General features: G+C 37.4%; 1 protein-coding gene across 1 annotated transcript in view; it reads left to right on the top strand.

Moving 5' to 3' along the window:
• Window positions 1-26,304, top strand: part of MACROD2 (mono-ADP ribosylhydrolase 2) — a 2,132,804-nt gene that overhangs the window by 1,570,470 nt on the left and 536,030 nt on the right. The window contains exon 8 of the mRNA XM_036009551.1: window positions 5,601-5,674. Within this exon, the coding sequence (XP_035865444.1) occupies window positions 5,601-5,674 (74 nt within the window). The remainder of the gene's footprint in view (window positions 1-5,600; window positions 5,675-26,304) is intronic.

The following is a 26,304-nucleotide window of genomic DNA, read 5'->3' as shown; positions in this document are numbered from 1 at the left end:
GTTATCAGTGCAAAGATCTATAATCCATTAACTCATTCAACATACATTTATCTATCATCTGCTGTGTGCCAGCAATGTTTTAGGGATAGAATGATAAGCAAAAACAGGTGTGATATTTGTTCCTTAGGGTTTTCACTTCTATTAATATGATTAATGAAATATTTACATGCATAAATGTAAACTTGCAACTGTGATGAGTTTCTGAGAAAGAAAGCACAACATGAGGAGTCATCAGTGTCAGGGAAGCCTTTCCTGGAGAAGGACTGAGCAGAGGATGAATAAAAGTTACAGTAAGTTAGGAAAAGAGGACAGGAATAGCTTTTCAGGAAAGTGAAACAACATGAGCAAGGTCTTTTGGCAAGAAGGCAAAGGAAACACGCTACTTTAAAGGACAGAAAGAAAGGCAGTGGAACTGGAGTTATGAAATCAAAGAGCAATAAGGAATGGAGTGAGCCTAGAGAGATAGGAAAGCATGAGGCCATTCAGGGGAGAAATGTTAGCATTAACTTTGGGAGTGTTTTGAGTACAGAGTAGGCTTCAAATGCTTGTAAAGGGCATTTCTTGGAAAGTAGCTGAACAAACGAAAGAGAGAACAGGTTTTGAGAGAGTAATGCTTCAATTAGTAATTTTTTAATGGAAATGTTACAGGCAGGTCCATGGTGTGATCTGGGAAGGAGGTAGAGTGGAGGTTATTGTTGAAAATAACCAGGTCAAGGACCTGGCAGGCCAGGTGTTTGTTGGGTCATTTCTTGGGGACTGAAATCACCCAGGGATTATGGCAGCTTTGAGGTGGAGAAAACCATAACTAAGTGCCAGAGGCTTTGATGAATGTGGGGAAATGACCAGGAGGTCACAAATAATTGAGAGCTGACCATTGTTGCTGTGGTTCTATAAGAACTTATATAATTTCCCTGTGGGGAATTACGTCTTCTAAAGGTTAATGTTAATGGCCACTACAACTGAGTGTGATTACAGAATTTATTAGCTTTGTATAGCCCTACAATTTTATGATTTAAGTACTTCTTAAACATATCAAAAAGTTGAGGAAGAATTTTCAGGGGAAGAGGACAAACAAGGAAAACTAAGGAGTATATCTAGAAAGGTTTCTTGGAGAATATAATGCCAAGCTAAAAGAAACTTTGTTCTGTATGAGCTGGAGAGTCAGCAAAGGCTGCCATTGTTTGATGTAAGCTTGTGGTAACTATACTTCAGGAAAAATTGCTTTCAGTTGGTGTGCCAGATAGACTGAAGAAGGGGAGATGACCAAAGGAGTATAGTTACAAGTTGGCTGCAGTTGTCAGGATGAGGCAGATCAGATCTTGAATGAGATCAATCAGAAGAAAAGGTAAGGAAGGGGTGGTGTAAAATATTCAGAGGGACTGAGTTACTAGCCACCATCAGGGAAAACAGTCATAATATTGTAGTGCCTAGTAGAGAATTAAAATCATAGGCAGAAATTGGGAAGTTAGGAAGTGGTTTGTTTTGCAGAAGAATGCATGTTACTTTCCTGGTTCTGTAGCACAGCTGGGGGAGTATTCAGATGATTAAAAATGTAGGTAACTCAGGGGGAAGGTGAATTGAACAAGCCTCCTGTGCTTAACCACTAAGCACAAATAGCCATCCTTCCCTCCTTGTTTTACTTTGCCATCCACAGGTACTCCAGATGCTTTCTTCCCGCTTCACTTCTCCTCATCTTTTTCCATGAATTCCTTGCTGCTCATAAGCTTACTTCTGAGGATAATGTCTCCTTTGCTCCCCATTTAATAGTTCCCTTCCCCAAACATTTTATTGTTTCCTAGAAAGTTTCCCCTTCCTTTCTGAGATCTCTCGCCTGTGTCCCCATATCTAATGCACTTGGCATGCTTTACTGCTGTTAACCCTTGTCAATTTCCTCTCCAGGCTTTGGGCTTTAGAGAACAGGGACCCTTTAATTGTCTATGTATTTATACTCTTCTGGTTCAATAATATGATGAATTAGCTAATCAATTAATTAACAAGTTTTTCAAATTTGAATGGCTTTACATTTTGAAGCCTTCATTTAAGGAAAATAAATGGAATGAAAGAATTCAAAATGAATCCACAATCCCAAATGTCATAGATGAATTTACATAGTTCCAAGAACTTTTATATATTTTTCATGTGACAGCAATTCTCTCTCTAATATAACAATACTTGAGGGATGCTTAGACACATGGATAAATATCACAGACATCAAAATGAGTGAAAAAGAAAGACATAAAAAGTATATACCATATGATTCCATTTACATGAAATACAAAAACAGATATTACTAATCAAAAGTGATAAATGTCAAAATAGAATTTACTTCTGGGGCACAGCAATATTGACGGGGAAGGGATAAGTGAGAACTTTCTGTAGTGATGGAGTGTTCTTCATGTTCATCTATGTTTTGGTTAAATAAGTACATAGTAATACATAATATATTAAAATGTATATTTAAGATTAGTACACTTTACTGTATGTATTAAATATATATGTGTATGTAATATATGAATAAAGAGAATTACAAGAAGTTTATAAAAAAGAGAAAGGATATGGAATTTGGTGATTAGGAAGCCAGTGAGGAACTTAGAGTAGTTTCAATAGAATAATCAATTCCATTTCTTCTTCTTTCTGCTTCATAAACTATAACTTATAAGGTTATTCCTTCATGTACTTTTATATCTGTTGGCAGAATGTCCAATGATTCTGCAAGCTCAGGAATGTGTTTGGTTTATGTAAGCTAAATGGACATTGTGGGTGAGTTTTTGAAACTCTGATATGTGCTCATGCCCACTGGGGCATGGTATAAGTGTGTCAGTCTTCCTACTCTTCTAAAACCAAACCCATACTGCAAAGTCTGGTCAGTTCATGTTATCTTAATCTCAAAAATTGTTTTCAATGGCCCTAAATAAAGCAGGCATTACCTCCTTTGAATTCTGATAATAGCTCACAATGGTGTGACTATTTGACAAGTTGTCCTGTCTTGTTTCAGTTCACTGATGGAGTACTGTTGACCTTGTGACCTTAGGGCAACCAGCACATTTTCTAAGCCATCTTTATTCAGTTTATGAACTGAGAATAATAAACCTTAATATGAGGACTTCTGGCCAAGAATGGAGGCACAGGTACATACACTTTGCCTCCTCACACAACCAAAAGAAGGACAACAAAAAATTTAAAAACAAAACACAACCAGCACTGTCAGAAAATCAAAACATATGGAGTCCAACCACCAAGGAGTTAAAAAAGAAATATTCATCCAGACCGGTAGGAAGAGTGGAGATGGGCAGCCAGGGTGGAGAGGACTTGCATTAAGGTGGCAGCTGGAAGACAGGGTGAGGTGGTGAGTGGTGGACCAGGCAGTCCCTCATTTGCAAGTGGATAAAACAGGAGGAAAACTAGGGAGCAAGACAGACTGCACAACCCAGGGTTCCAGCATGGGGAAATAAAGTCTCAAAACCTCTAAATGAAAAACCTGTGGTAATTGCAGTTCTGGGAGAAACTCCCAGCCTCACAAGAGAGTTCATTGGAGAGAGCCACAGGGTTCTAGAATGTACACAAACCTACCCACCCTAGAATTAGCACCAGAAGGGCCCAATTTGCTTGTGGGTAGTGGGGAAAGTGACTGAAAGCCACCTGAAAGCCAAGAGGGTTTCTTCTTGGACCCCTCCCCCACATACAGTGCCACAAAGCAGCAACGTGGGTTGCCCTGCCCTTGAGAATACCTAAGGCTCCACGCTAACTATGTAACAGGTGCTTGGAGACAAAAGAAATATTTATGGCCCAAATGAAAGAACAGATTAAATCTCTAAAAATAGTACTAAAGGATGAAGAGATAGCCAACCTATCAGATGCACAGTTCAAAACACTGGTGATCAGGGTGCTCACAGAAATGGTTGAATATGGTCACAAAATAGAGGAAGAAATGAAGGCTGTAAAGAGTGAAATAAAGGGAAATGTATGGGAAACCAACAGAGATGGGAAGAAAACTGGGACTCAAACCAACTATTTGGACTAGAAGGAAGAAATAAACATTCACTCAGAACAGAATGAAAGAACAAGAATTCAAAAAATGGGGAGAAGCTTAGGAACCTCCAGTACAACTTTAAGTATTCCAACATTCAAATCATAGGGGTGCCAGAAGGAGAAAAGGAAAAGCAAGAAGTTGAAAACTTACTTGAAAACATAATGAAGGAGAACTCCTCCAATGTGGCAAACAAAATAGACTTTCAGGAAGTCCAGGAAGCTCAGAGTCCAAAGAAGTTGGACCCAAGGAAGCACACACCAAGACATATCATAATTAAGTTACCCAAGATTAAAGATAAGGAGACAATCTTAAAGGCAGAAAGAGAAAAAGAGAGAGTTACCTACAAAGGAGTTCCCATAAGACTATCAGCTGACTTCTCCAAAGAAACCTTACAGGAAGAAGGGGCTGGAAAGAGGAATTCCAAGTCATGAAAGGCAAGGATATACATCCAAGATTACTCTATCCGGTCAAGGTATCATTTAGAATGGAAGGGCAGATAAAGTGCTTCCAAGATAAGGCCAAGTTAAAGGAGTTTATCATCATCAAGCCCTTATTATATGAAATGTTAAAGGAACTTATCTAAGAAAAAGAAGATGATCAAAAATATGAACAGTAAAATGACAACAAACTCACAACTATCAATAACTGAACATAAAACAACAACAAAAACAAGCTAAGCGAACAACTAGAGTGGGAACAGAATTATAGAAATGGAGATCACATGGAGGGTTATCAGTGGGGAGGGGAAGTGGGGAGAGTGGTGAAAAGGTACAGGGAATAAGAAGCAAAAATGGGAGGTAAAAAATAGATAGGGGGAGGTAAAGAATAGTATGGAAGATGGAGAAGCCAGAGAACTTACATGTATGACTTATGGATATGAACTAAGGTCAAGGAATGCTGGTGGGAGGAGGGGTGCAGCACAGAGGGGAATAAAGAGGAGAAAAAAAAAATGGAACACCTGTTATAGCATAAGTAATAAAATATATTTTAAAAACCCCTTAATTTGAGCACCTTTTATAAGAAAATTATGTGAAATTATTTTGAAACCAATGAAGTACATGCAAATATATGTTTAATTGATATTGTTGTAGAATTGAAGAGACAATTAAATTCTTTAGTGCTTTCAGCTTTAGATTGGTGTAGGACTAGCCCTATCAATGCCTTGTTCGTAGGACCACGGGCTTCACATCTCTGTGTACTTTTCTAAGGCCTGCCTTCCATGGTACCAATTGGTTGAATTGCATACAGTTTTATTTTGTTTAAGAGTTTATTTTTTTAGAGAGAGTGGGGAAGGGAAGGAGAAAGAGAGGGAGAGAAATATCAATGTGTGGTTGCCTCTTATGCGCCCCCTACTGGGAACCTGGCCCATAACCCAGGCATGTGCACTGACTGGTAATCGAGCTGGCAAGCCTTTAGTTTGCAGGCTGGCAGTCAATTAACTGAACCATACCAGCCAGGGTATGAATACTGTTTAAACAAGAAAAATCCAGTATCATACGATGGTTGACTTCTGTATTGCCTTTATCTTTTCTTCTTTTTTAAAATTTGTTGTATTCTGCTCTTCACTTAGGTTTTCCGAATGAGCCTGCTGCAGTGATTGCCCTCAGCACCGCTAAGGAATGGCTAGCCAAGAATCACCATGAGGTAGGGAAAACAACACAATCATGAAACATTCAAGATGGTGTAATTTCAGCCTTAATTTGAAAAAAGCAGATAAATCTATTTTATAAATACCAAGTAGACCTAGTTATTGAGCCAAAGCTAGTTGACCATGCATGCTTCATGCAGGTTACATGGGTGATTATTTTCTTGTAATTAACTTACTGAATGGATTATATTAATTGATTTTGGTGGTGAAGATGGGCAAAGTGATTGGATTCATTTAGCCATGATCTCATTTTTTACATGTTTAAGTTGTATAGGTCTTGTATATAAGAGAGAGAACAGGATGGATTTCATTAAGGTGAAGAATAAGGGATTGTCCTGTGCTATTTTCTTTAAAAGTTAAATTGTCTTGGTTGACAGCAGATTCTTGGTGTACAATAAAATTTTGGTATCCTGAGTTTTCTTTATTTATAACTAGTCACTTCCAAAAAGTGACTTCTGACTGTGACATTGGTTTGGGCTTGGATTATTCATTGTTAGATAAATAGACATATAGGAGTTTTTATAAAACTAAATGCTTCCATCAGAATATTCATCATGTATTCTAATTTGGTTATTTAATAAATCTTTGGGATATGTTTAGCGATGAACAGGAAAGTTACATAAACAAAGCAACACAATAAGTAGTAACAATACAGAAATTTAGATGTCAGAGTTTTGGCAATTAACATATTATAATAGTAAATAGGTTTCATACAATGAACAATCTTGTACATTTTATCCTGATTTTTATTTTCTCAGATATTCATGTGAGTGCTATAAAAATTCTGTTCCGTATATGATGGACCTTGAATTTAGCCTTCTTCTTGTGTAGGAGATGGATTATTTGGAAATGTTCATGCTTGAAATTAAACTATGGAACTTTTCTAATGAGAGATAGCTCTTAGTGCTTTTGTGTGTTTAAAGATACAACAGTGTAATTTCTGCTAATTACTGTAATTTCAATATTTCTTAAACAGGTATAGACATTGTTAATCTCAAATAGAAGTGAAGACCAAATGGCAAAACATGTGCATTTTGCTGCTTGCTCTTTGTTTTCCTCTCACTTTGAAAGGCATACATACGAGGTCTGTCCAAAAAAAGGCCAACATTGTTGATATAATGAGAATGGTTTATGTGACATCAATGTAACCTGGTAGCCAAGGAGAGTGGACTGGAATGAGCATGCATGAAAAATGATTATTTCGCTATACTAGTCAGTGGGAGTGGTCGACACTTTTGAATGAGCGTGTATACTATGTGGCTGTGGTATTCAAAATAATGAGCAAGTAGAGCAATGAATCTGCATCAGGTTTTGTGTTAACTAGAAAATTTCTCCATGGAATCTATTCAGATGATTCAGAAGGCCACAGCTATGGGCAACTGGTGACTGGCAGCTTCATCACCACAATGTACCTGCTCATGCATCACATCTGGGGCAGTTTTTTGGTGAAACCTCAGATCACTCAGATGACTCAGTCCCCCTACAGCCAAGATTTGGTGTCCTGTGATTTCTGGCTTTTCCCAAAATAAAATTAGTTTTGGAAGGGGAGAAATTTCAGACCATTGATGAGATTCAGGAAAATACGGCAGGTCAGCTGATGGCAATTGGGAGAACTGTGTGAGGTCCCAAGGTGCCTACTTTGAAGGGTCTGAGATGTTGTTGTCCTATGTACAATATTTCTTGTATCTTCTTCAATAAATGTCTCTACTTTTCATATTCTATGACTTGGGACTTTCTGGACAGAACTTGTATGACAACTTCAATTTAGAGTATAATTTAATTACCTGAAAGAAATATAATGTAGAAATCTGATACAGCCAGTTTGCAAAATATATCTTTGACATGTATTATTTTCATGACAATCTTATGAAACATGTAGGGTAGTATTATTTTCTTATTCTCATCTATAGTAAAAAAGTTAAATTATATACTCAAGCCTTCTGTATATCAGGGTCAGGGGCTGAGAGTCTGAGTCAGCCCTCCTGGCTCCCACAGCCACTCTTCCTTGGAATGCTCCATAGCCAAGGGAAAGAATTTTAATCCCTTTGAGAGCAGGTATCTTCAAAATATCTCTTGGTCATATGGTATAGGATCCTTACCTAGACCATCTGCTTTGCAAAAGTGTAGAGGGCTTCATTAATAAATGCTGATAACTGATTTAATGTATTGGTGCAAATCTATTTTTTCACTAAAATAATAGGCTGTTCCCCACCAATGGAAGTTCACATTGTCATCTTGGCATGTGATGGAAGTACACATAACCACACAAGTCATCAAGTTGGTGATAATGAAGAGCAAACATCAGCTTCATTGATGAGTTCTACTGAAGGATGCCCTCTAGTTAACTATTCATAGTTATTTTCCATAGAAATTTGTTAGCTTAGTGTTTTCTACTTAATGGTTTTTGCTCTAATTTCTTTACTAGCCTACTTTGACTTTGAGTCTGTTATTTTGCTTTCCTATTTTTTTTTTTTGCTTATTTCTTGGCTGTGTTGTAAAAATGTAGCTAACTTGAGTTAAGAAACACTTAGTTATTGCTATTGCAACATATCCCATTCTAATTCTTCTTGAAAAAGCTTTTTGTTTCAATAACTTGAACGAGTGAAGTTTTACTTAATAAATGGTTTAAAAGTGGTAAGACATGGATAGTAGATATACAAATTGATTAGCAATATTTTGATGTTTTGTTTCTGTTCTGTAATAAGACAAACTAGGTTAAATATTTATGCAAGAGTATTCTTATTCAGTTGTCTCTTCACTGCAGTATTATTTTGAAATCTTGATTATTAATTTGATATTTGTTAAGTTCCACTAAGCACAAGAAACTGTCCTATTTAAGTATTTACCAAGTACAGAACACTAAAAAAACACAATTTTTCCTTATGATATTCATAGTTTGGGAAAAGTAAACATAAATTAAACATATGAAGAAATAATTCAAAGACTACTTTACAACATAAAATAGGTAATTGGATAGTTAGTTATTTGGGGATGTGGTTTTAGATAATATAGAATCTAGTCTGAGGACATAATCTTGGAACAAAGATTTATATGATGAGAAGGAGCAAGCCAAGCCACACAGAGATCTTGAGGCAGAACATTCCACAAAGAGAGAATAGCAAGTGAAAAATCCTGAGAAAAGAATGGGTTTACTATTTGCAAGCATTGGTGAGAAGAGACAGTGTGGTTAAAGTAGAGAGATAAAAGAATGGTTGGAGACCAATTTGGACAAGTAGGTAAGGGCCGGGTCATAGAGTATTGGGGTTCATTAAGAAACTGAGTTTTATTCTAAGTCTAATTGGATGTTGTTGAGGATGTCAGCAAGGGGTAGCATAGTTGAATTTACCTTTAAAATGACAAAAAAAAGTATGGCTGCTGCTTGGAAAATAAATGGATCTGGGAGATGTCTGAGTAGAAAAGGGAAGACTGATTAGGAGGTTCTTATAATAAATACAGGCAAGAAATGAGGGTACATTCGAATACAGTCATGCCAGAAGAGGAGATGGCAGCATTGTGGTTTGGAATGTATTTTGATAATAGTGACAACATGATTTGGGGATTGTTTTAAGGTAGGCTAGCTTATGCTGTGGTTATATACAACCTCCAAATCTCAATGCCATAAAGCAGAAAAGGTTTAATGGTTGGTCACACTACTTGTGTATTTTGAGTCAGCAGAAGGTTCTGGTTCAGTCAGGAACCAGGCTGATAGGTATTCCACCATGTGAAACATCATGTATCACATGACAGGAAAAGACAGGCAATCAAGTAACAGCTCTTCAATGATTCTGCAAAGGAATGGTGCATATAATGTTCCCTCACATTTAAATGTCCAGGGCAAGGCACCAAGGAGACAGGGAAAGGCTATTCTTTCACATGTTTGGAAAGAGGCAACTGGATATCAATGACAGTAGTAGTGTCTATCATAGTGGTAAATCAGATGAGGTATATAAGGAAAATAAAAGAGTCAAAAATGACCACTAGGTTTTTGGCCTGAGCACCTGGGTTGATTTTGGTGGATTTACTGAGAAACTTGCTAGAGGAACATGTTCATTTTTTTAAAAAATAAAGAAAATAAGAATTATGTTGCAGCTGTCTGCATAAATCTAAGATTATTTTAGATATAGAATGAAGATTTCAAATAGAATATTGGCTATTTGAGCCTGAAGGTCAGGAAATATGTCAGAAACAAAGACATGATAAATTGATCAGATTATCATAACTAACTTGGGTTTGGGTCTTAGTTTGAGCTTAGTTGTGAGAAATAGACATACACCAAAAATAACATTCATAAAGGAAGATATAATGCATAAATAAGCTATACAAAAAATCTTGAAGTTCAAGGGCTGGAACTAGAGCAGGATCTCATGAATGACTGGAAGTACAAATGATACATCCAAGAAGAAGTACAGTATTTCATGTTCATTCTTCTCTCAAATTCTCTCTTAATCTCTTATATCTCTGTTTTTTATTAATTTTTTACCCATTATCTTTCCTATTCATTCAGCTGTTTAACATGACCCCATCATGGCTGTGTCTACCCATTCACGGGTCAACCAGCCCATGAGCTTGGTGGGTAAAGTTGTATCTTCTGGGATTTTCAGCTGGTCAAGTCCTCTGAAATTTTCTTTTAAAAGTATGGGGAATCCATGTAATGTAACTCTCCTATCAGTTACCATATTTTCCTCAGTCAGATAAGTGAATGATTCAAAGGGACACATCTTCATGATTTTTGACCATAAATAGTTCATAATGCCATGTGATTAGTGAGCTTTTGTATTTTTCAATTTACATAGTTACTATTTGTTTTCTAAACCCTCAGGAAAGGATACTTGTTTTCTTTTCCAAAACAATAGTTGATTTAATTCTATCTAATTATACCAATCACCCACAACTTGTATGGCTAGATAGTGTTACATCCAGAGGCCTTGCTGGAGCACTTGGGCCAGAAAAATCATATTCCTGTCAACCGCCATCCACTTGTTCCTTTTGCCCACTGTCTGAACTGTCAGAAGGCTGTTGTCACTACATGTTTAAGGGTACACAGGCACTTGAGAGAGCCCTGCTGAACAAATAATACAACTAGCTCTGACTGCAGTGGCTATAACAGAAGAGATAGGACAGACCTTTAATGAAAAGAGAAAGGAGAAGCCTCAAGAGAGTATATCTGGGGCACAAAAAATGACATACCAGAACTAGATGCTATAATGACTTCTGATTGAAAAATGCAAAAGTGAATATTCACAACTGAAAATTGAATTACTACTCTGAGAAGACCAGAGAGATAAATTATGTTACAACACAGACTAGAAATACAAAGAAATGGAAATTATGGCTGAAGAGGTAAGATATGTGGCAGAGAGACTCAGGGATCAAATATGAGGTGGGCAAGGTATGAGGGTTACCCACTGGCATTTTTTACTAAATTAAGAATTAAGAACTTCTGAGTTCAGAAAATCAAAAGGAAAGAATGTCAGTTTGCTATAAAAAATTGACAGCATGTGGCATGATAACCTTTCCATAAGTGCCCATTTTTCTCAAGTAGAAATTTTATTGCAGAGACAAGTGAGCAAAATAAGGGGCCTTCATGGAAATGAGCAAAGGAAATGTGGCCCAGACTCCTAACTAGGAGTGGCTGCTCTGCGTTATCATCTGCAGTTTCATGCATTCCTCATTTTTCATGCAGTCTAAAAATATCATTTCTTGTGAAATAATGATTCCCCCCTCCAAAGCTATGAGCCACCCTTTCATATCTGGAAGTTAGCCTGAGAAATGTTTTTTACAGTGCTTTTTCTATTGTTCTATATACCAAGGGACTCATATGGCATCCAGCTATTGGTCTCTGGGGCAATGTATATAGTATTTGTAATGTTCTCCATAGGAAGTGAAAGAAGAAAGGGATGTCTTTCCCCTCTAAAAGCAATGGCTTGATATTGTGAGACATTTCCCCACAATGGAAGCCATGATCAGTGATTTCAAATACCATAAAGAAGCAAGCTTCCTGCAGCATATTGCACTTGTGTTAAATCTTCTGGGAACACATTTTAGTGTAAGGTGTCTCAGATAAAGATTCTGAGCTCAAAGATTGTTGGTTTCACAATTTTAAATGTGAAATCCCTAAAGTACTAATTGGGCCCCAGTTGCAGTGAGACAAAAACTTGACCTACCCTGCTCCCCCTGCTCCAATTATAAAGCAGCAGATAGATGGGCAGAAGCATAGCATTCTGGGTGGCTCTGAGTAAAGCTGTGCTTGTCTGTAGCCTTCCAGAGGGGAGGATGTGTGGTTCACCTGAGACCAGGCCCCAGCTGCATCTCTGCAGACTTTAGACAATGGCATTTCCCAGAAATCTTCCCAATTCAGTCACTTCATGGGAATTTCCTAGTCTCCTCCCTCATGCCAACAGCCCCCTCTGGCAGAAGCAGACCTCCTTGTTTTGGGGTGGGCACAATTTAATGGAAGTTTAAATTTAACAATTTAAATTTAACAATTTAAACTTTCATTCATGTTTGCAGTCCCTTAGTGGGAATCTGGTCTGACTTGGATATCATTGGCTAGAAGGAACCCATGTCTGCAATTTTGAAACCAAAATCAGTTTTTTTCTATGTAGGAGAAAGATGGAGATTTTCTCTCATTGCCTGCAGATTTTGGGCTTTTGTCTAATATAATATTTTTTTAACTGTGCTTTTAGCACAGATTATTGTTCAAAATGTTAACCACTATCTCCTTGTCATCAAAATTGTTTACCTGTGCCTCCTGGGGGAAACAGGACACCTGTGGTATTAGGGTTTGTCACTTTTAGTAGTGTGCCTACAGATGTGGCAGGACACCATGAGATGTTGTGTGTATGTTGTGTTATATTAAAACAGATATCTAGTCCTGCAACTTATCGCAAGCAAATGTCTGAAACTTTACCCAGTATGTTCTGAACATCAAGGTCAACTGATGGTAGCCAGAGAATAAAATTAATTTTGAGTTCATGATTGGCGTCCTTTAGAAGTAAAGATAAAAATCTGTGCAATGTGGAAGCAGTAATACTGTCACTCTCCCCACTTTCCAACCTTCATATACACAATCCACAAAGTATTGAAAAAACTGAACCAATTCCTCTACTCCAGAAAATAGAACTGGGAATCCACTGAAGAAATGCAAGTTCAGCTTTCTGAAAGGTCTATATGCTGTTCTTGTGCTAATTTGAAAAGATCAGGGAGAGAGAGAGTCACTTGTTTCTTCATTACAGATCACAAAGGAATCATCACACTTTAGCTTTTGGTTCCAAAAGTATTTTTCCCCTTCTTGGCAAAGGTCTTTGAACATATGCAGTGTTAAAAATTGTTTGTCAGGTTTTTTTCAGAATCACAATATGGATCACACACACACACACACCCCCCAAACCCCCTCCCCCCACAGTTTGGAGCCTGCCTTATGTCTCTGACATGAAACGCCTTACGATCTTTTTAGTTCTTAGAAGGGGGGCTTAAATGAAACATAAAATGGTACTCACATTTCTGATGGAAAAATTATATCTTTCACACCAACTTTCAATTCCTGTGAATGATTTTTTACAGAAATGCAAAACACGTAATACCCCATCTCTCAGTTCTATACAACACAGGGTTGTGGTTAATGTTCAGAGACCTGGGAAGAGAAAATGAAGTACTTATTGTTCTCTCTGGGGGATGTCTTTTTATGTCTTCAAATATCATTTGAGAATCCATGCCAGCCTTAGTTTATGGTGCAATATAAGGTTAAAATATGTGTGATTAGAAAAATAAGTTTCATTTTAAAATACTCACATTCTGTGGACTGTGGTTATGGTAATAATATTCATCATTCTAATATGCTGCTATAAAAATGTATCCTTTGAGTAGCCCAAGCATGGTCTTCAGGTGGAAATCATGATACTCATCAGCTGTGACATAATTGAAGAAAATTATTCCCAGACTTTACACATATGCCATACTTCTTTGGCTCTTCCAAAACCTGATGACTTGCAAGCAGTTCATGTTTTCTTTCTCCCGCTATCTTCCTTCTCTCATTCTTTCTTCCCTCCTTTCTTTCCTTCCTCCCCTCCCCTCTTCTTCTCCTTTTCACTCCTTTCCCCCTTTTCCCTCCCTCTCTTTCACACACACACATACATACACACACAAATACACAATACCTTCCTATTCTTAGGCTGTCTTTGTTGAGATTGTTACAGACTGACACTGGTGTCCAGAAGTGAGTTTTATTTCTTTATCTTATGATTCCAAATTTCCATTGTTAGAGTGAAAGCCACACTCCAAGGAAGTCTCTGCCTTAACTTGGTGGGAGTATTCAAATGCTTATGTTACCATAGACTGCCCCACATTGGAGCTTGCCAAGTGGGAAAATCCATTCAACTCCCTATCACCACAGTGCTTTAGCATTTATTCACAACACTCATGCCCAGGTTCTTAGAGTCAGAAATTAGAGCCTCTTGCCATTTCCTTCAAGCTTCATAACCCTGTTCCCATCTATTGGAAGCACGATATATGTAAAACATAAATTTTGCCAGTTAGCCAGTATGCGTATGATGGGGAGGGCTTTAACCATACACTTTTAGGCATTAAGGTAAGGCTGCCCAAGCAACCTTTCCTCTAGTTTTACTCTGTGTGGAGAGCTTTATAAAGTCTAATAATTTTTTTCTACCAGCATGGGATGTCTGGATAATCAAGATTCTAGGGTTCTCTAGTGACACCAACCTACAGTGCCATGGAGTTTAGGGTGGCTTGTTGATTTCTGTGCTAGTTATAATCAACACATGACCTCCTCTGCCAGCTGTGCTGTGTCCATTATGTCCCCATTACTATTAGATAAACAGAATGAAATAGAGAGAGAGAGAGAACATAAAAATGTACTCTGATTTGGTCAGGGACAAAATCATGCATGAATATGTTTGGGAAATTCGTATATATATATATATATATATATCACACTAGGTCTGGGGAATCTAGAAAGAGTTCTAGGAGATGTAGAGTAGATATGTGAAATTGCTAAAGGCAGACGGGAAACCAATATATTTCTGGCACCTATGGTGTCCCATGGCATGTGTGTAGGACACATGCACTATATGCTTTTATAACACATGCTTTTATTACACCTTCACAAAACTTTCTTCAGTAGATACTTTAATCTAAAGATGTGATAGTTTAAGTTCAGGGAAAGGGAATTTTCTAAAGTCAACTAGTTGAGCACTTTCATGTTCTACTATATCCCTGGTTCTGTGGTCAGTGGCAATTAGTGCAAAGTCAAATATCTTACCTAAACTTAGCCAATCAAAGTGCATTTGGGGATAAATGGTAGTGGAAAAAGGTAATGAAAATAAATTTTTTAAAAAGTACATTTGTAGGCATAGGATCCAAAAATAAGCTAATTAGAGCTTTTCCTTGGGATATTTTTGAACCCTGGGGAAATTAGGGTTCAATTTGGTGGTGAAGCTGAAGAATTTGGGGGTCAGAAGCAGCCAACTGCCATGTTCCCTGCCATCTTGGGGTGGCTCTGCTTTAGGAGAATATTTTGCTAAAGATTTCACTCATTGTTTGGTAGTTAACAGTCATAAATCCCATTTTGCTGACTTGAGTGAAGAATCAAGCTTAAGACAAAATATGATGCATTTTCGTAAAACAGAATGATCTCTCATTTTAGTTTTTACAACTCAAGCTAATAATTTTCAACTAAGAAAAGGGAAAGTTGAGAATCATTTAGAGGGCTTCTCTCCTCACAAAAAATATGTTTGAATAGTTCATTCTACCCCTTTCAGAGAGCCCTTGCTATGTTGAACTTTTCCTTTTGATGGGAGTATTCCAGGACCTTCAGTTATGTTGGGTTGGAGAAGATATTTACAGTCACTGTTCCTAATAGTAAAGTCAATGATAGTGTTTTTAAAAATTGTTCTTTCAAAATTTACTTTCACTAAAGGGCAAATCAAAAGATTATTCATTTGTTTATTTGTTTACTGATGGCTGTGTCTTCCTCCTTCTTCACTATAACCTGAGAATAAGAGATATGTAAGTTTTGAATAGTAGCCAGTACTGAGTAAAAGTCAAGAATAAGTAGCACAAGATAAGAGTGTTTGAAAAAGGATGGATCCCTTTGTAAAGTATGGCCTTTAAGTCCATCAGACTATGGAACAAGTCTGCAGGATTGTGTCGATGAGGCGACTCTATAACAGTGGCTTGAATTCTCTTCCATACAACCAGAATGGGAATTATGGCTCCTGGAAGCTAGGTGGGAGGAAGCATATTGCCCTTTAACACTGGAAATTATTATCTCAAAAAAGAAGTTTGGCATAAAGAGTAGCATATGGAAACAAGAGTCAGAAAATTTAGGCTCTAATCAAATTCTTCCACTTTCTTGTACAACCTTAGACAATTAACTTTGTCTCTTTGGGCTTCTCACCTGTAAAATGGGAAAGGTAGGCCATCTCTCTTCCAGCTCTACAATTTATTGCCATTGGTATGGTCTTCAGGAACAACACCACTGGATGCAGACAAAGTCTTGTCTTTGCCCAGTCATCATAGCACCATCCAACCAATAGAAATCTTTGTTCTCTCTGATTGTCCAGGCTGTTCAGGTGACATATGAAAGATACAGCAGCATTTGTGTATGCTGTCTGAATGCCTTTAAGAAGTCCTCAATTTTATACAAATCTTTAGAGTCAATATTAACAACCTTAATTCATTTAGTATAGGAGGAAAGGAGCCATGCTGCTTTTTGTAAATGATCTGAATCATATGGTGCTTTCAAAATAGCCAAACTTTAAAAATCCTGATGTAATTAAAGTGACTAATTATCTCAATGATGTGATGTATTTATAAATAGAAACTAAACCTCTGAACACTCTATGGCTCTACATCTAACACAAGGATAAAAATGACACTGAGAGGTCCTTCTGAAAGATAGTCTATAGCCGTTTTCATGAGCTAAAAACATGCTTTTCTCCTTCTTAGGTGGGCTCAAAAAACAACTCTTTGCTTTGCCCTCCACTTGAATTGACCAGGGCTCATGTGCTGCTATGATTGAATGGAAAATCAGCTGTCCTGCCACTGCCATCTAGCTCAAATCAGGGAAGAACAAGAAAGGTCCTTTCTCATCCTGGTGGAATTAAATAAGGTGTTTAGCAGAGGAAATGTTCTCAGCTAAGTCTCTGTTTTAGGTGGAAGCTGTGGCCATAGCTGTAAACATCTCACTGTTTCTCTAACACATTTAAACATAGAAGTAGCCTCTATAAAAACTAGACCTCCTGTGATGATGACACTGCTACTCACTATGGTAAGGGACATGGATGGTTCTGGCAAAACCATCATTTCTCCAATCTCTTGGCCCTTCAACAAAAGGCATAGTAAAAGAAACACCACACAAGTGTTGACATATGGGCATACAACATAAGATTTGGCTGATGAATTTACAGGTAAAATCTGGTTTGGAGAAGCTAGATTATGAACTCAGTGACAAAAAGACTTTCTAATATGCTCCTCTCAATCAGACTGAGTTCTCCTCATTTCTATTCATGGACACCTTAGAAGTCTCATCACATGGGAACTTGAGGGTAGAGAAGTATCTTCATTCATTAGTATCTTCATCTCACACCAAGGAATCTCAACATTTAGCGAAGAGACTATTCATTTGAATGATACAGAAGTAGAAGGACATTGGAAGACAAATAGTTTCCTAAACCCCTGTTAAATTCACATTTCTAAAAACTGGTCATAATTAAGTGTTCACATTTGTAATCCCAAATTTGAAGGCCTGGAGCAAGGAAGTGAGAGCTTCAGGTATAATCTGAACTACTGGTCTCAGACTTGGTTCTGTAGCAAGGATTGTGACCACCTGCAGGTGATCTGCTGAGCACCAGGGAAGTGATGTTCAAGAGGTGCTACTTGTACATATATCAATAGCTACTTGTACATATATCAATAGCTTCTGCTGTGAGCAGCCTTTACAAAAAGATAGAGATAAAAAGACAGAGAGATTTAAATGATGCAATTTGTTTTTAGTTTTATAATAAACCTTTGTATGAGGTAAGACCTATGAATTTATTTTTCTTCTAATTGATCCTAATTCTCAGGTATTTCTTAGCTTCTTTCTTCATTGGTGTGATGCCAGTACATAGACTTTTTGTTTTTGTTGCTGCTTCTCTGACAGTGCTCCTAAATATTAGCCAAAACATCTTGTTCAATTGAAATTAAAAAAAAAACCTCCAGCAATCTCTTCTAAAGCAGGAGGAAAAGTGGGCTTTGTTGGATTTATTAAGAGATGTGTCAGTTTCCAACATAAGGCCTTTTAAAAGAAGTTTAAAGAATAATTTTGCCAGTATGAACTTTTCACTTTCTGTGCTGACCTTAGAGGCCTAAGAATAACTCAGCTGCAATCATTTTGCAACATAAACACTGGCTGTGTCTAACCAGAAGATCTCCCCTTAGTCTGAGCCATTTTTCCTGCTCTACTATACACCAAAGAGTTGCTCTAATGGCCCAGGTGTTACCAAACTTGTTGGAGGTAAACAGGCCTGGGAATAAGGAGACTCCAGGAAATGTTAAAACCATTCTGGGACTGTTCCTTATCAGTAAAACATGGTAAAAATCATCTGGGAAATAGTGATATCTCAGATAACTGGGCTATCCCCTAATCTACTACATTGAAATATCTGGGAGGAACAGCAGCTTTTATTTTTGAGAATGTTAGATCATTTACTCTCAAGGGTATTTTCCAGCTAGAACATGCCAAAGTACAAGCTCATATTTATTCTCTTTAATGTGAGAAGGGATCTCTTAAGTGAGAACTGTGAGGGTAAGTGCCATTTTCAGCCATATAGAGCTGGCCTTCTAACATGATTAGGAGCCTCCTGTGGCGTGGGATGTGTTGTCTAGAAGGAACTAGAGCATCCACCGCAGACTTCCTACTGATGAGCACTTATCAGTCCAAAAACCCCCTTTGACATGGGCTGGGAGATAAATGAGTTTGATGATGTCTAAATATAGCATGTAACTTCAACTCCTGTGACATATCCATGAGAATTACTAGTTAGCTTTTTGTGGCACCCTGCATATAATAGAGGCCTTTCATCCTCCTTTAAAAACCATTTTATTTCCAATTATCCTTTTTATAGTAATTATTGTCTCTAGATATGTACTCAGATACCTCCATACATGAGTTATACTTAATAAATTAGTAAAAGTTATCAATATATGCATTTGAATTATTATTTGAGTAAGTATTATAGTAAGATTGTAAAAGAAGGCCAGCAGGTTTACCTCTTGGATCTTATGTAATTATATTGCTTCCTGAAAAACCTTTTGAAAATGAAGTGCTCAGTCACATGAAGCAAATTAGTGCTCCCTGGGCATGAGGGCACCATTTAGCATGACTGCAGGAGACAATTTCTGATTGGTGTCCTGTTGTCCTTCATGGGAGCCAGTTTCCACCACCCTCCTGTGGACTGGCCTCTAGATATACAGACAAGTGTTGCCCACAACGTTTTCCAAATCTTCTGCCATTAAAAAAATTAATTTTAAATAAACACAGCCACTTGTTTACATATTTTTTATTTACTTACTTAAAATTCTCTCCTAAGGACATGCTTATTGGTTTTATAGAGGGGGGAAGGGAGGAAGGAAGAGAGGGAGAGGAACATCTATGTGAGAGAGAAATATTGATTTGGTTGCCTCTTGCATGTGCCCCAACATGGACAGAATCTGCAACTCAGGCATGTGCCCTGACTGGGAATTGAACCCACAACAGTTTGGTTGATAGGAAGGCACTCCAACCAACTGAGTCACACCAGCCAGGGAAAAATTAATTTTTTGATGAATTAGAAAATAAACCACTATACCAACATTAATTGCTAAGAATACTAACCACCTTCATATCTTCTGCTGTTGAAATTTTACTCTGAAAACAGTTAGAATATGATGGGCTGTGTGTTTGACAGTCCAAATTGAGCTGCAAATGACCTGAATATGCTTCAATGAAGCACAGGGCAACTTAGGAATGTATTAAGTTGAACAATCATCTCATATGTTTTTTCACTGGGTTCAGTGACATCTACAAAGTTCATTTTTCTAATTTTTTTTCTTTTTACAAATTTAAAGTCAAGGGAAATAGGATCCATATGTTCCTGATTCATTTGTACTAACTCATCAAACTTTTTTTTCTTTATAAGTTATTGAATGTCTACAGAGGATTTTGACTTTTTTACAAGTTCTTTTAAGTCTTTCTGCAGGAAATGGCTATTTGCCAGCAGGGATTGAACCCTCCCCAAATAGTCACGTTCTGTTCAGGAAGGAAAGAAAAAATAAATTTCATTGCCCAATTTCTAAGTACATTCAGCAAATAGTTTTCCTTAGAGGATGAGGATAAATGTATTCCCTGGAATGTATTAGTAAGTTTATTAAATATGTAATAAAGAAAAACCATGAGGTAGTCGTAGCAGGAATGGGCTTTAAATTGCTCCCTCCACCATTACCTTACCTGTGAAACTCTTTAGGGCAGTTTGTTTACCCAGCAGTATAGAGCCTTGAACTAAGTGAAACATGAAACATCTTTAATATGCACAGCAGAGGTTATTGTGTGTGTGTATTTAATCCAAGGGGAAAACCTTGATTAAAATGCATTGACTGAATGAATGTTTTACATTGTTTCTTACAATGATGGAGCAGAGCATGCATGAAGCCAACACATCTCATACAGATCTTCCTTTTGGTATCAAATTTTGATCATGTTAATAGGTTTTTATCTGAATCTTATTGGATTCTAAATTAAGATTCAAGCCTTGATCTCCAGCCCCCACCTGGGAATATCAGTAAACACAGGGATTAGAAACCATCGTTAGTGTGCAGAGTTCCAGCAAGGTTCCGAGTGTGGCCTAAGACTGGGGAAACTTCTCCCTTGGCAGTATATTGGGATTAGGCAGCTTCCAGCTGTTGCCTAAACTGGAAAGCTTATTCTAGGGACAAACTTGAAAAAGTTTAGATTCCTGGAAGCTTATTCCCTTGTATGAGACTTTGACTTGTTGATTTGTACTTGGTGTGTTCAATGCTTAACCCCTTTGCCTACCTGGCCTTCTGTTTCCCTGCAGAGACTACTGTGATTTTAAATCAAGGAACCCAGGTCTTCAGGTAGCCATATTATCTATGTAAATAAATCTACATTTAAATTCTTTGTGTTTAATATGGATAATGCTGTCAATATTTCTATTTTCAGTTCTAAAGTCTGATGATACTATTTTTAAAATGTTTATTTTCACATATAGCTTCTTTCAAAAAGAAAAATATGTTCTTCAGAAAAATCTTGGCAGTGTAGATCATACATATTCTTTCAAAAGCCTTCCAGTCTTCATTAATATATTTAGCAAACACTTATACAATAGCTGGCATGTCCCAGGGCTTGTGCACTATTCATATAAAGATGGTTGATATATAGTTCTTACAATCTGTTGAAGGAGGAAACACAGTTATCACATGATACTGTGGTAAATGCCAGGACAAATGATGCCCAGACTATGATGGGGGACTGGGTAAATGAGAGAGACAAGGAAGGCTCTTGGTGCTTTCTGTCTTAAATGGACAGAACACTGGGTTTGCTTGCATGTTTTCCCCAGTGCATTAATTCTCCTGGGAGTAAAATACAAATGCCTCACCTACAACGTGGACCCTTGACCCATGGTCCATAAACTCTTATGAGGTTTCAGGGAATTCAAGAAAAGGAAAACAATTGTTTTCTTTAACTGCTAGCTGCAGGTTAGCACTTCCTTCTTTCATGACTGTTGCAAACCCCAGTGGTATCAGTGGTCCTTGTGACTTTGTCATCAGTAGAAATAACAGATATTTCTTATTACACTACACTTGCTGTAGAGATCTCAAAACACTACTTCTGTTCATTGTGACTTCAAATCACCCCTAAGTCTTGTTTAGGTATGTCAGTAAAGAAGCGTGCAATATTTCCACAATACACACTGATTCCAGGTAATTGTTATCACAATAAAATGGGGTTTTTTGCATTTTTTTGTATTTTTAGTTATTTAAAATATATTCTGAGAAGAACCAATAAGCTCCACTCAACTGCTAAATTTGTCTATAACACCAAAAGAAAGTCTCTCTGGTCCCACCCATAGTGTTTCCCCTTGGCTCAAAACCCTGCAGTCTCACTGACTTCCTCTTTGACTCTGCCTAGCTTGCTCATGCATCAGGCCACCACTACATAGGTGCAGAGATGACAACAGCCTAGAGGGACAAGTGATTATGGGAAATATCCTGACGGTGATGTAGCCTGGGTCCACTGACCTTCCTGTCCTCCTGTGACTCACCAGCAAGCATAAAACAAGCTCAGTGCACCTCTTTTTTGAAGAGTAGAAAATATGATTTGAAGAAGTCATTGATTTAACAGACAAACCTGAAAATTATTAATGGAACAGGTTGCTTAGCTCTATCTCTTATTGCCTAATCCTGCTGCCTGATTCACCCAGGAAAGATGAAAAGTCATTATTTGCATAATATGCAGTCACAAACTATCAAAAGTCTGGAAATTAATATAGCTGACAATAGACATTGTTTCCAAAGGCACCACAATAAAATGAGTCCCTGAGGAAACTTGTAGCACACAATTTGGGGTTCTAGAAGAGCATGCTTTATGAGGGGGGGAAGTAATGGGTTGATTACTGCCAGAATGAAGTGTCTTGACACACAGTTTGAGATGTCTGAAACTGACATTTAATAGCTGAGATGATAGTGGCCAAATACTTCTCGAGGTCAAATCCATACAGAGTTCCTGAAAAGGTGAGAAATTGCTGAGATCTATAATGACAAAGCTGATGAGACAATTGATGAAATGGATAGCAGCAACAGTTTGAGCCTCTAAAATAGCTTGTAAATGATTTATCCCCATGACAGCAGAGCCAATCGACAATAGCAGAGTGCTAATTAAATACCAACCACCGGGAAAATACAGCGATTATCTTTTGGCTCTGTGTTTGGAATATTGTACTTTTAAGCAGAGGCCAAATTATTTTCCAATAATTGTTCCTTTTAGACTTAACTTTTATGTGCTCCCATTTCTTTTCTGTTTTTCCTCAATATCTCACATGTTTGATTTGAAACCAAAAAGAAGATAAGGAAAGAAATGAAAAAGAGATTGGAGGCAAGAGAAAGATGGGTGGTTGACAGGAAGAAAGGGGAGGGAGGAAAGAAGCTCCTATGTGTTCTAATAACCTTATATGATAAATACTTCTATTCCTTTCTAGTCTGTGACTAATAAGGATAATACAATAACTACCACTTATTAAGAAGGTATTCAGGCTTCTATTTTGTTAAGTGCTTTATATAGAATAATAGCATGCATTATTTACTACAGGCCAGACATGTTGCTAAGTGTAAATTTTAGCCACCACCCTCTCAGACTGTGGGGACATTTTTTATATACATAAGGAAACTGAGGCAGATAGAAAGTTAAAGCCTTACTTGAAATATACTGTCTTGTTTAAATAAGTGTGAGGATCCATACACCAATTTTTGAAAGGACTTTTATATAAAAACAACTTATAAGAGTTATAGTTTACTAAAAAATATAATTAATGCAATTTAAAGAAAATTATTAAGTAACATTGTATTCAAATTAACTCTTAGCTTCAGTAATAAAAGCAGAATAGGTGGAGTCTTACTCCTAAAACGAGTGAAGTGTCAAGTGACCTCAGTTTAGAAAGCAGTTAAAATGGGCTGGAAGAACTAGGCATCTGATACTAGAGGAAGTTGGTCTCTTTCTGTTTTCTCTCTGCTTTGCATTAGGTTGGAGAGGGGCATTCTCAGAGGCAGGGATTAAAGACTCTGGAGATGCAGAGTATAAATGATGTCAGTTTTCACAATAGTTCCATTATCTGAAACACTTATATTTGATTGCCAAGGGCTAACCTACACAGGCCTTTGAGGCAAAGGTGAGGAGAAGCCTGGAACTGTGCACAATGCCAAGGAGGCTGTTCTGTTCAAGTTAGGGGAATAGATGAGTCAGAAAGAAACATTTCAATCAACTCCATCAAATGCATTGAAGACTGGAAAAATCTTAGAATAGTAGAATGATTAGTGAGGTAAGTAAGTGACTGTATCTGTGAACAGCTGGTTGGATAAGAATGACCAAATTTGTCAGTTTGCATGGATGACATTTAGTGACAACAGGAAGTTTTATGGGTAAAACCCAAATTGAGTAGGGGTAAATAAAGTTTCATATAAATCTCAGGAGAAGAACCTATCTTATAATTTTGTGATGTTTATATTGGGGGAAATATCCGCAGGGAGTAGACTCAGTATGGAGACCTTTTTCAACTGGTGGAATGAGAGTCTCTGGCATGTGTCAAAATGCAGATGAGCCAGCATTAATATAATAATAATTGCACAAACAGACTGTTTATCTTCTTCTGTCTAATTTGACCCCAATGCTGATAACAGTGATGATGCCTAGTGTAACACTGCATGCCAAGGCATATTTACACAGGTGTCTTCCCTCTTAAAGTTTAAGGGGACCCCAGAGCTTCGATTTCCTTCTAATAACAAAGACCTGCAGCTTCTATGACAGTTGAGTCTGCAAAAATTGAGAACAGATTCAACAGAGGAACAGGTAGGTCCCAGTGGGCCTGGGGCATCCTGAGTTTCTCTATGGCATTTTTGGAAATCATGTGGACACATTCCACACTGTATACCCTAAAACAACTAAACTCAAGTATTTGAAAAATCAAGTCAGGGCTTAGATAGTGTTTTATAGATCACTTCTCTATAGTTTCTTTTTTTAATGTTTACTATAGCTAGCATTTTTTTATTATTGTTCAAGTACAATTTTCTCTCTTTTCCCCCTACCCCTACTGACCACCCCAGCCCTTTCCAATTCCCTCCCCGTTTCCATCCTGCTCCATTATTTTCCATGTGTCCTTTCTACTTGTTCCTGCAAACCCTTCACTCTTTTCCCCTGTAATCCCCTCCCTTCTCCCCTATGGTCACTGTCAGCCTGTTCTCAATTTCAGTGTTTTGGGTTATATTTTGCTTGCTTGTTCATTTTGTTGATTAGGTTCCTGTTAAAGGTGAGATCATATGGTATTTGTCTTTCACTGCCTGGCTTATTTCACTTAGCATAATGCTTTCCAGTTCCATCCATGCTGTTGCAAAGGATAGGAGCTCCTTCTTTCTTTCTGCTCCATAGAATTCTATTGTGTAAATGTACCATAGTTTTTTGATCCATTCATTTACTAATGGGCACTTAGGTTGCTTCTAGCACTCGGTTATTGTAAATTGTGCTGCTATGAACATTGGGGTGCATAGGTTGGCATTTCAGGCTTCTTAGGATATAATCTTAGCAGTGGAACTGTTGGGTCAAAGGGCAGTTATATTTTTAGTTTTTTGAGGAAATTTCATACTGTTTTCCATAGTGGTTGCACCAGTCTGCAATCCCACCAACAGTGCATAGGCTTCCCTTTTCTCCACAACCTCTCCAGCACTTGTTCGTTGCTTTGTTTATGATGGCCATTCTCAATGGTGTGAGGTGGTACCTTATTGTGGTTTTAATTTGCATCTCTCTGATAGCTAGCAATACTGAGCATCTTTTCATATGTCTCTGGACCCTCTGTATGTCCTCCTTGGAGAAGTGTCTGTTCAAGTCCTTTGCCCATTTTTTAATTGGATTGCTTGTCTTCTTAGAGTGGAGTCATGTGAGTTTTTTAATATATTTTAGAGATTAAACCTTTGTTTGAGGTATCATTAGCAAAATGTTTTCCCATACAGTTGGTTCTCTTTTCATTTTAATACTGTTTTCTCTAGCTGTGCAGAAGCTTTTTATTTTGATGAGATCCCATTTGTTTATTTTTTCCATTATGTCCCTTGCTCTTGGGGAAATATCAGTGAAAATATTGTTGCATGAAATATCTGAGATTTTCCTATGTTCTCCTCTAGGATTTTAATGGTATCACAACTTATATTTAAATCTTTTGTCCATCTTGAATTTATTTTTGTGTATGGTGTAAGTTGGTGCTTGAGTTTCATTTTTTTTTGCACACAGCTGTCCAGCTCTCCCAACATCATTTGTTGAAGAGGCTGTTTTTACTCTATTTTATGCTTCTGCCCCCTTTGTCAAATATTAATTGACCATAGATACTTGGGTTTACTTCTGGGCTCTCTGTTCTGTTCCATTGGTCTATGTGTCTGTTCTTATGCCAGTACCAGGCTGTTTTGATTACAGTGATCTTGTAATACAGTTTGATATCAGATATTTTGGTCCCTCCAACTTTGCTCTTCTTTCTCAAAATTGCTGCGGCTATTTGGGGTTGTTTATGGTTCCACACAAATTTTTGAAGTGTTTCTTCTATATCTGTGAAATATGCCATTGGTACTTTAATAGGTATTGCATTGAATGCATAGATTGCTTTGGGTAGTATGAACATTTTGATGATAATAATTCTTCCAATCCATGAACACGGTATATGTTTCCATTTGTTTGTGTCTTCCTTAATTTCTTTCTTGAGTGTTGTGTAGTTTTCTGAGTAGAGGTCTTTTACCTCCTTGGTTAGGTTTATTCCTAGGTATTTTATTTTTCTTGTTACTATATCAAATGGGATTTTTTTTCTGATTTCTGCTTCTGTTG

Source organism: Phyllostomus discolor, chromosome 9 (assembly GCF_004126475.2).
Source record: "Phyllostomus discolor isolate MPI-MPIP mPhyDis1 chromosome 9, mPhyDis1.pri.v3, whole genome shotgun sequence".
NCBI lineage: Eukaryota > Metazoa > Chordata > Mammalia > Chiroptera > Phyllostomidae > Phyllostomus > Phyllostomus discolor.
Note: the sequence above shows the minus strand (reverse complement) of the source record. Positions and strands in the feature narration are given on the sequence as shown.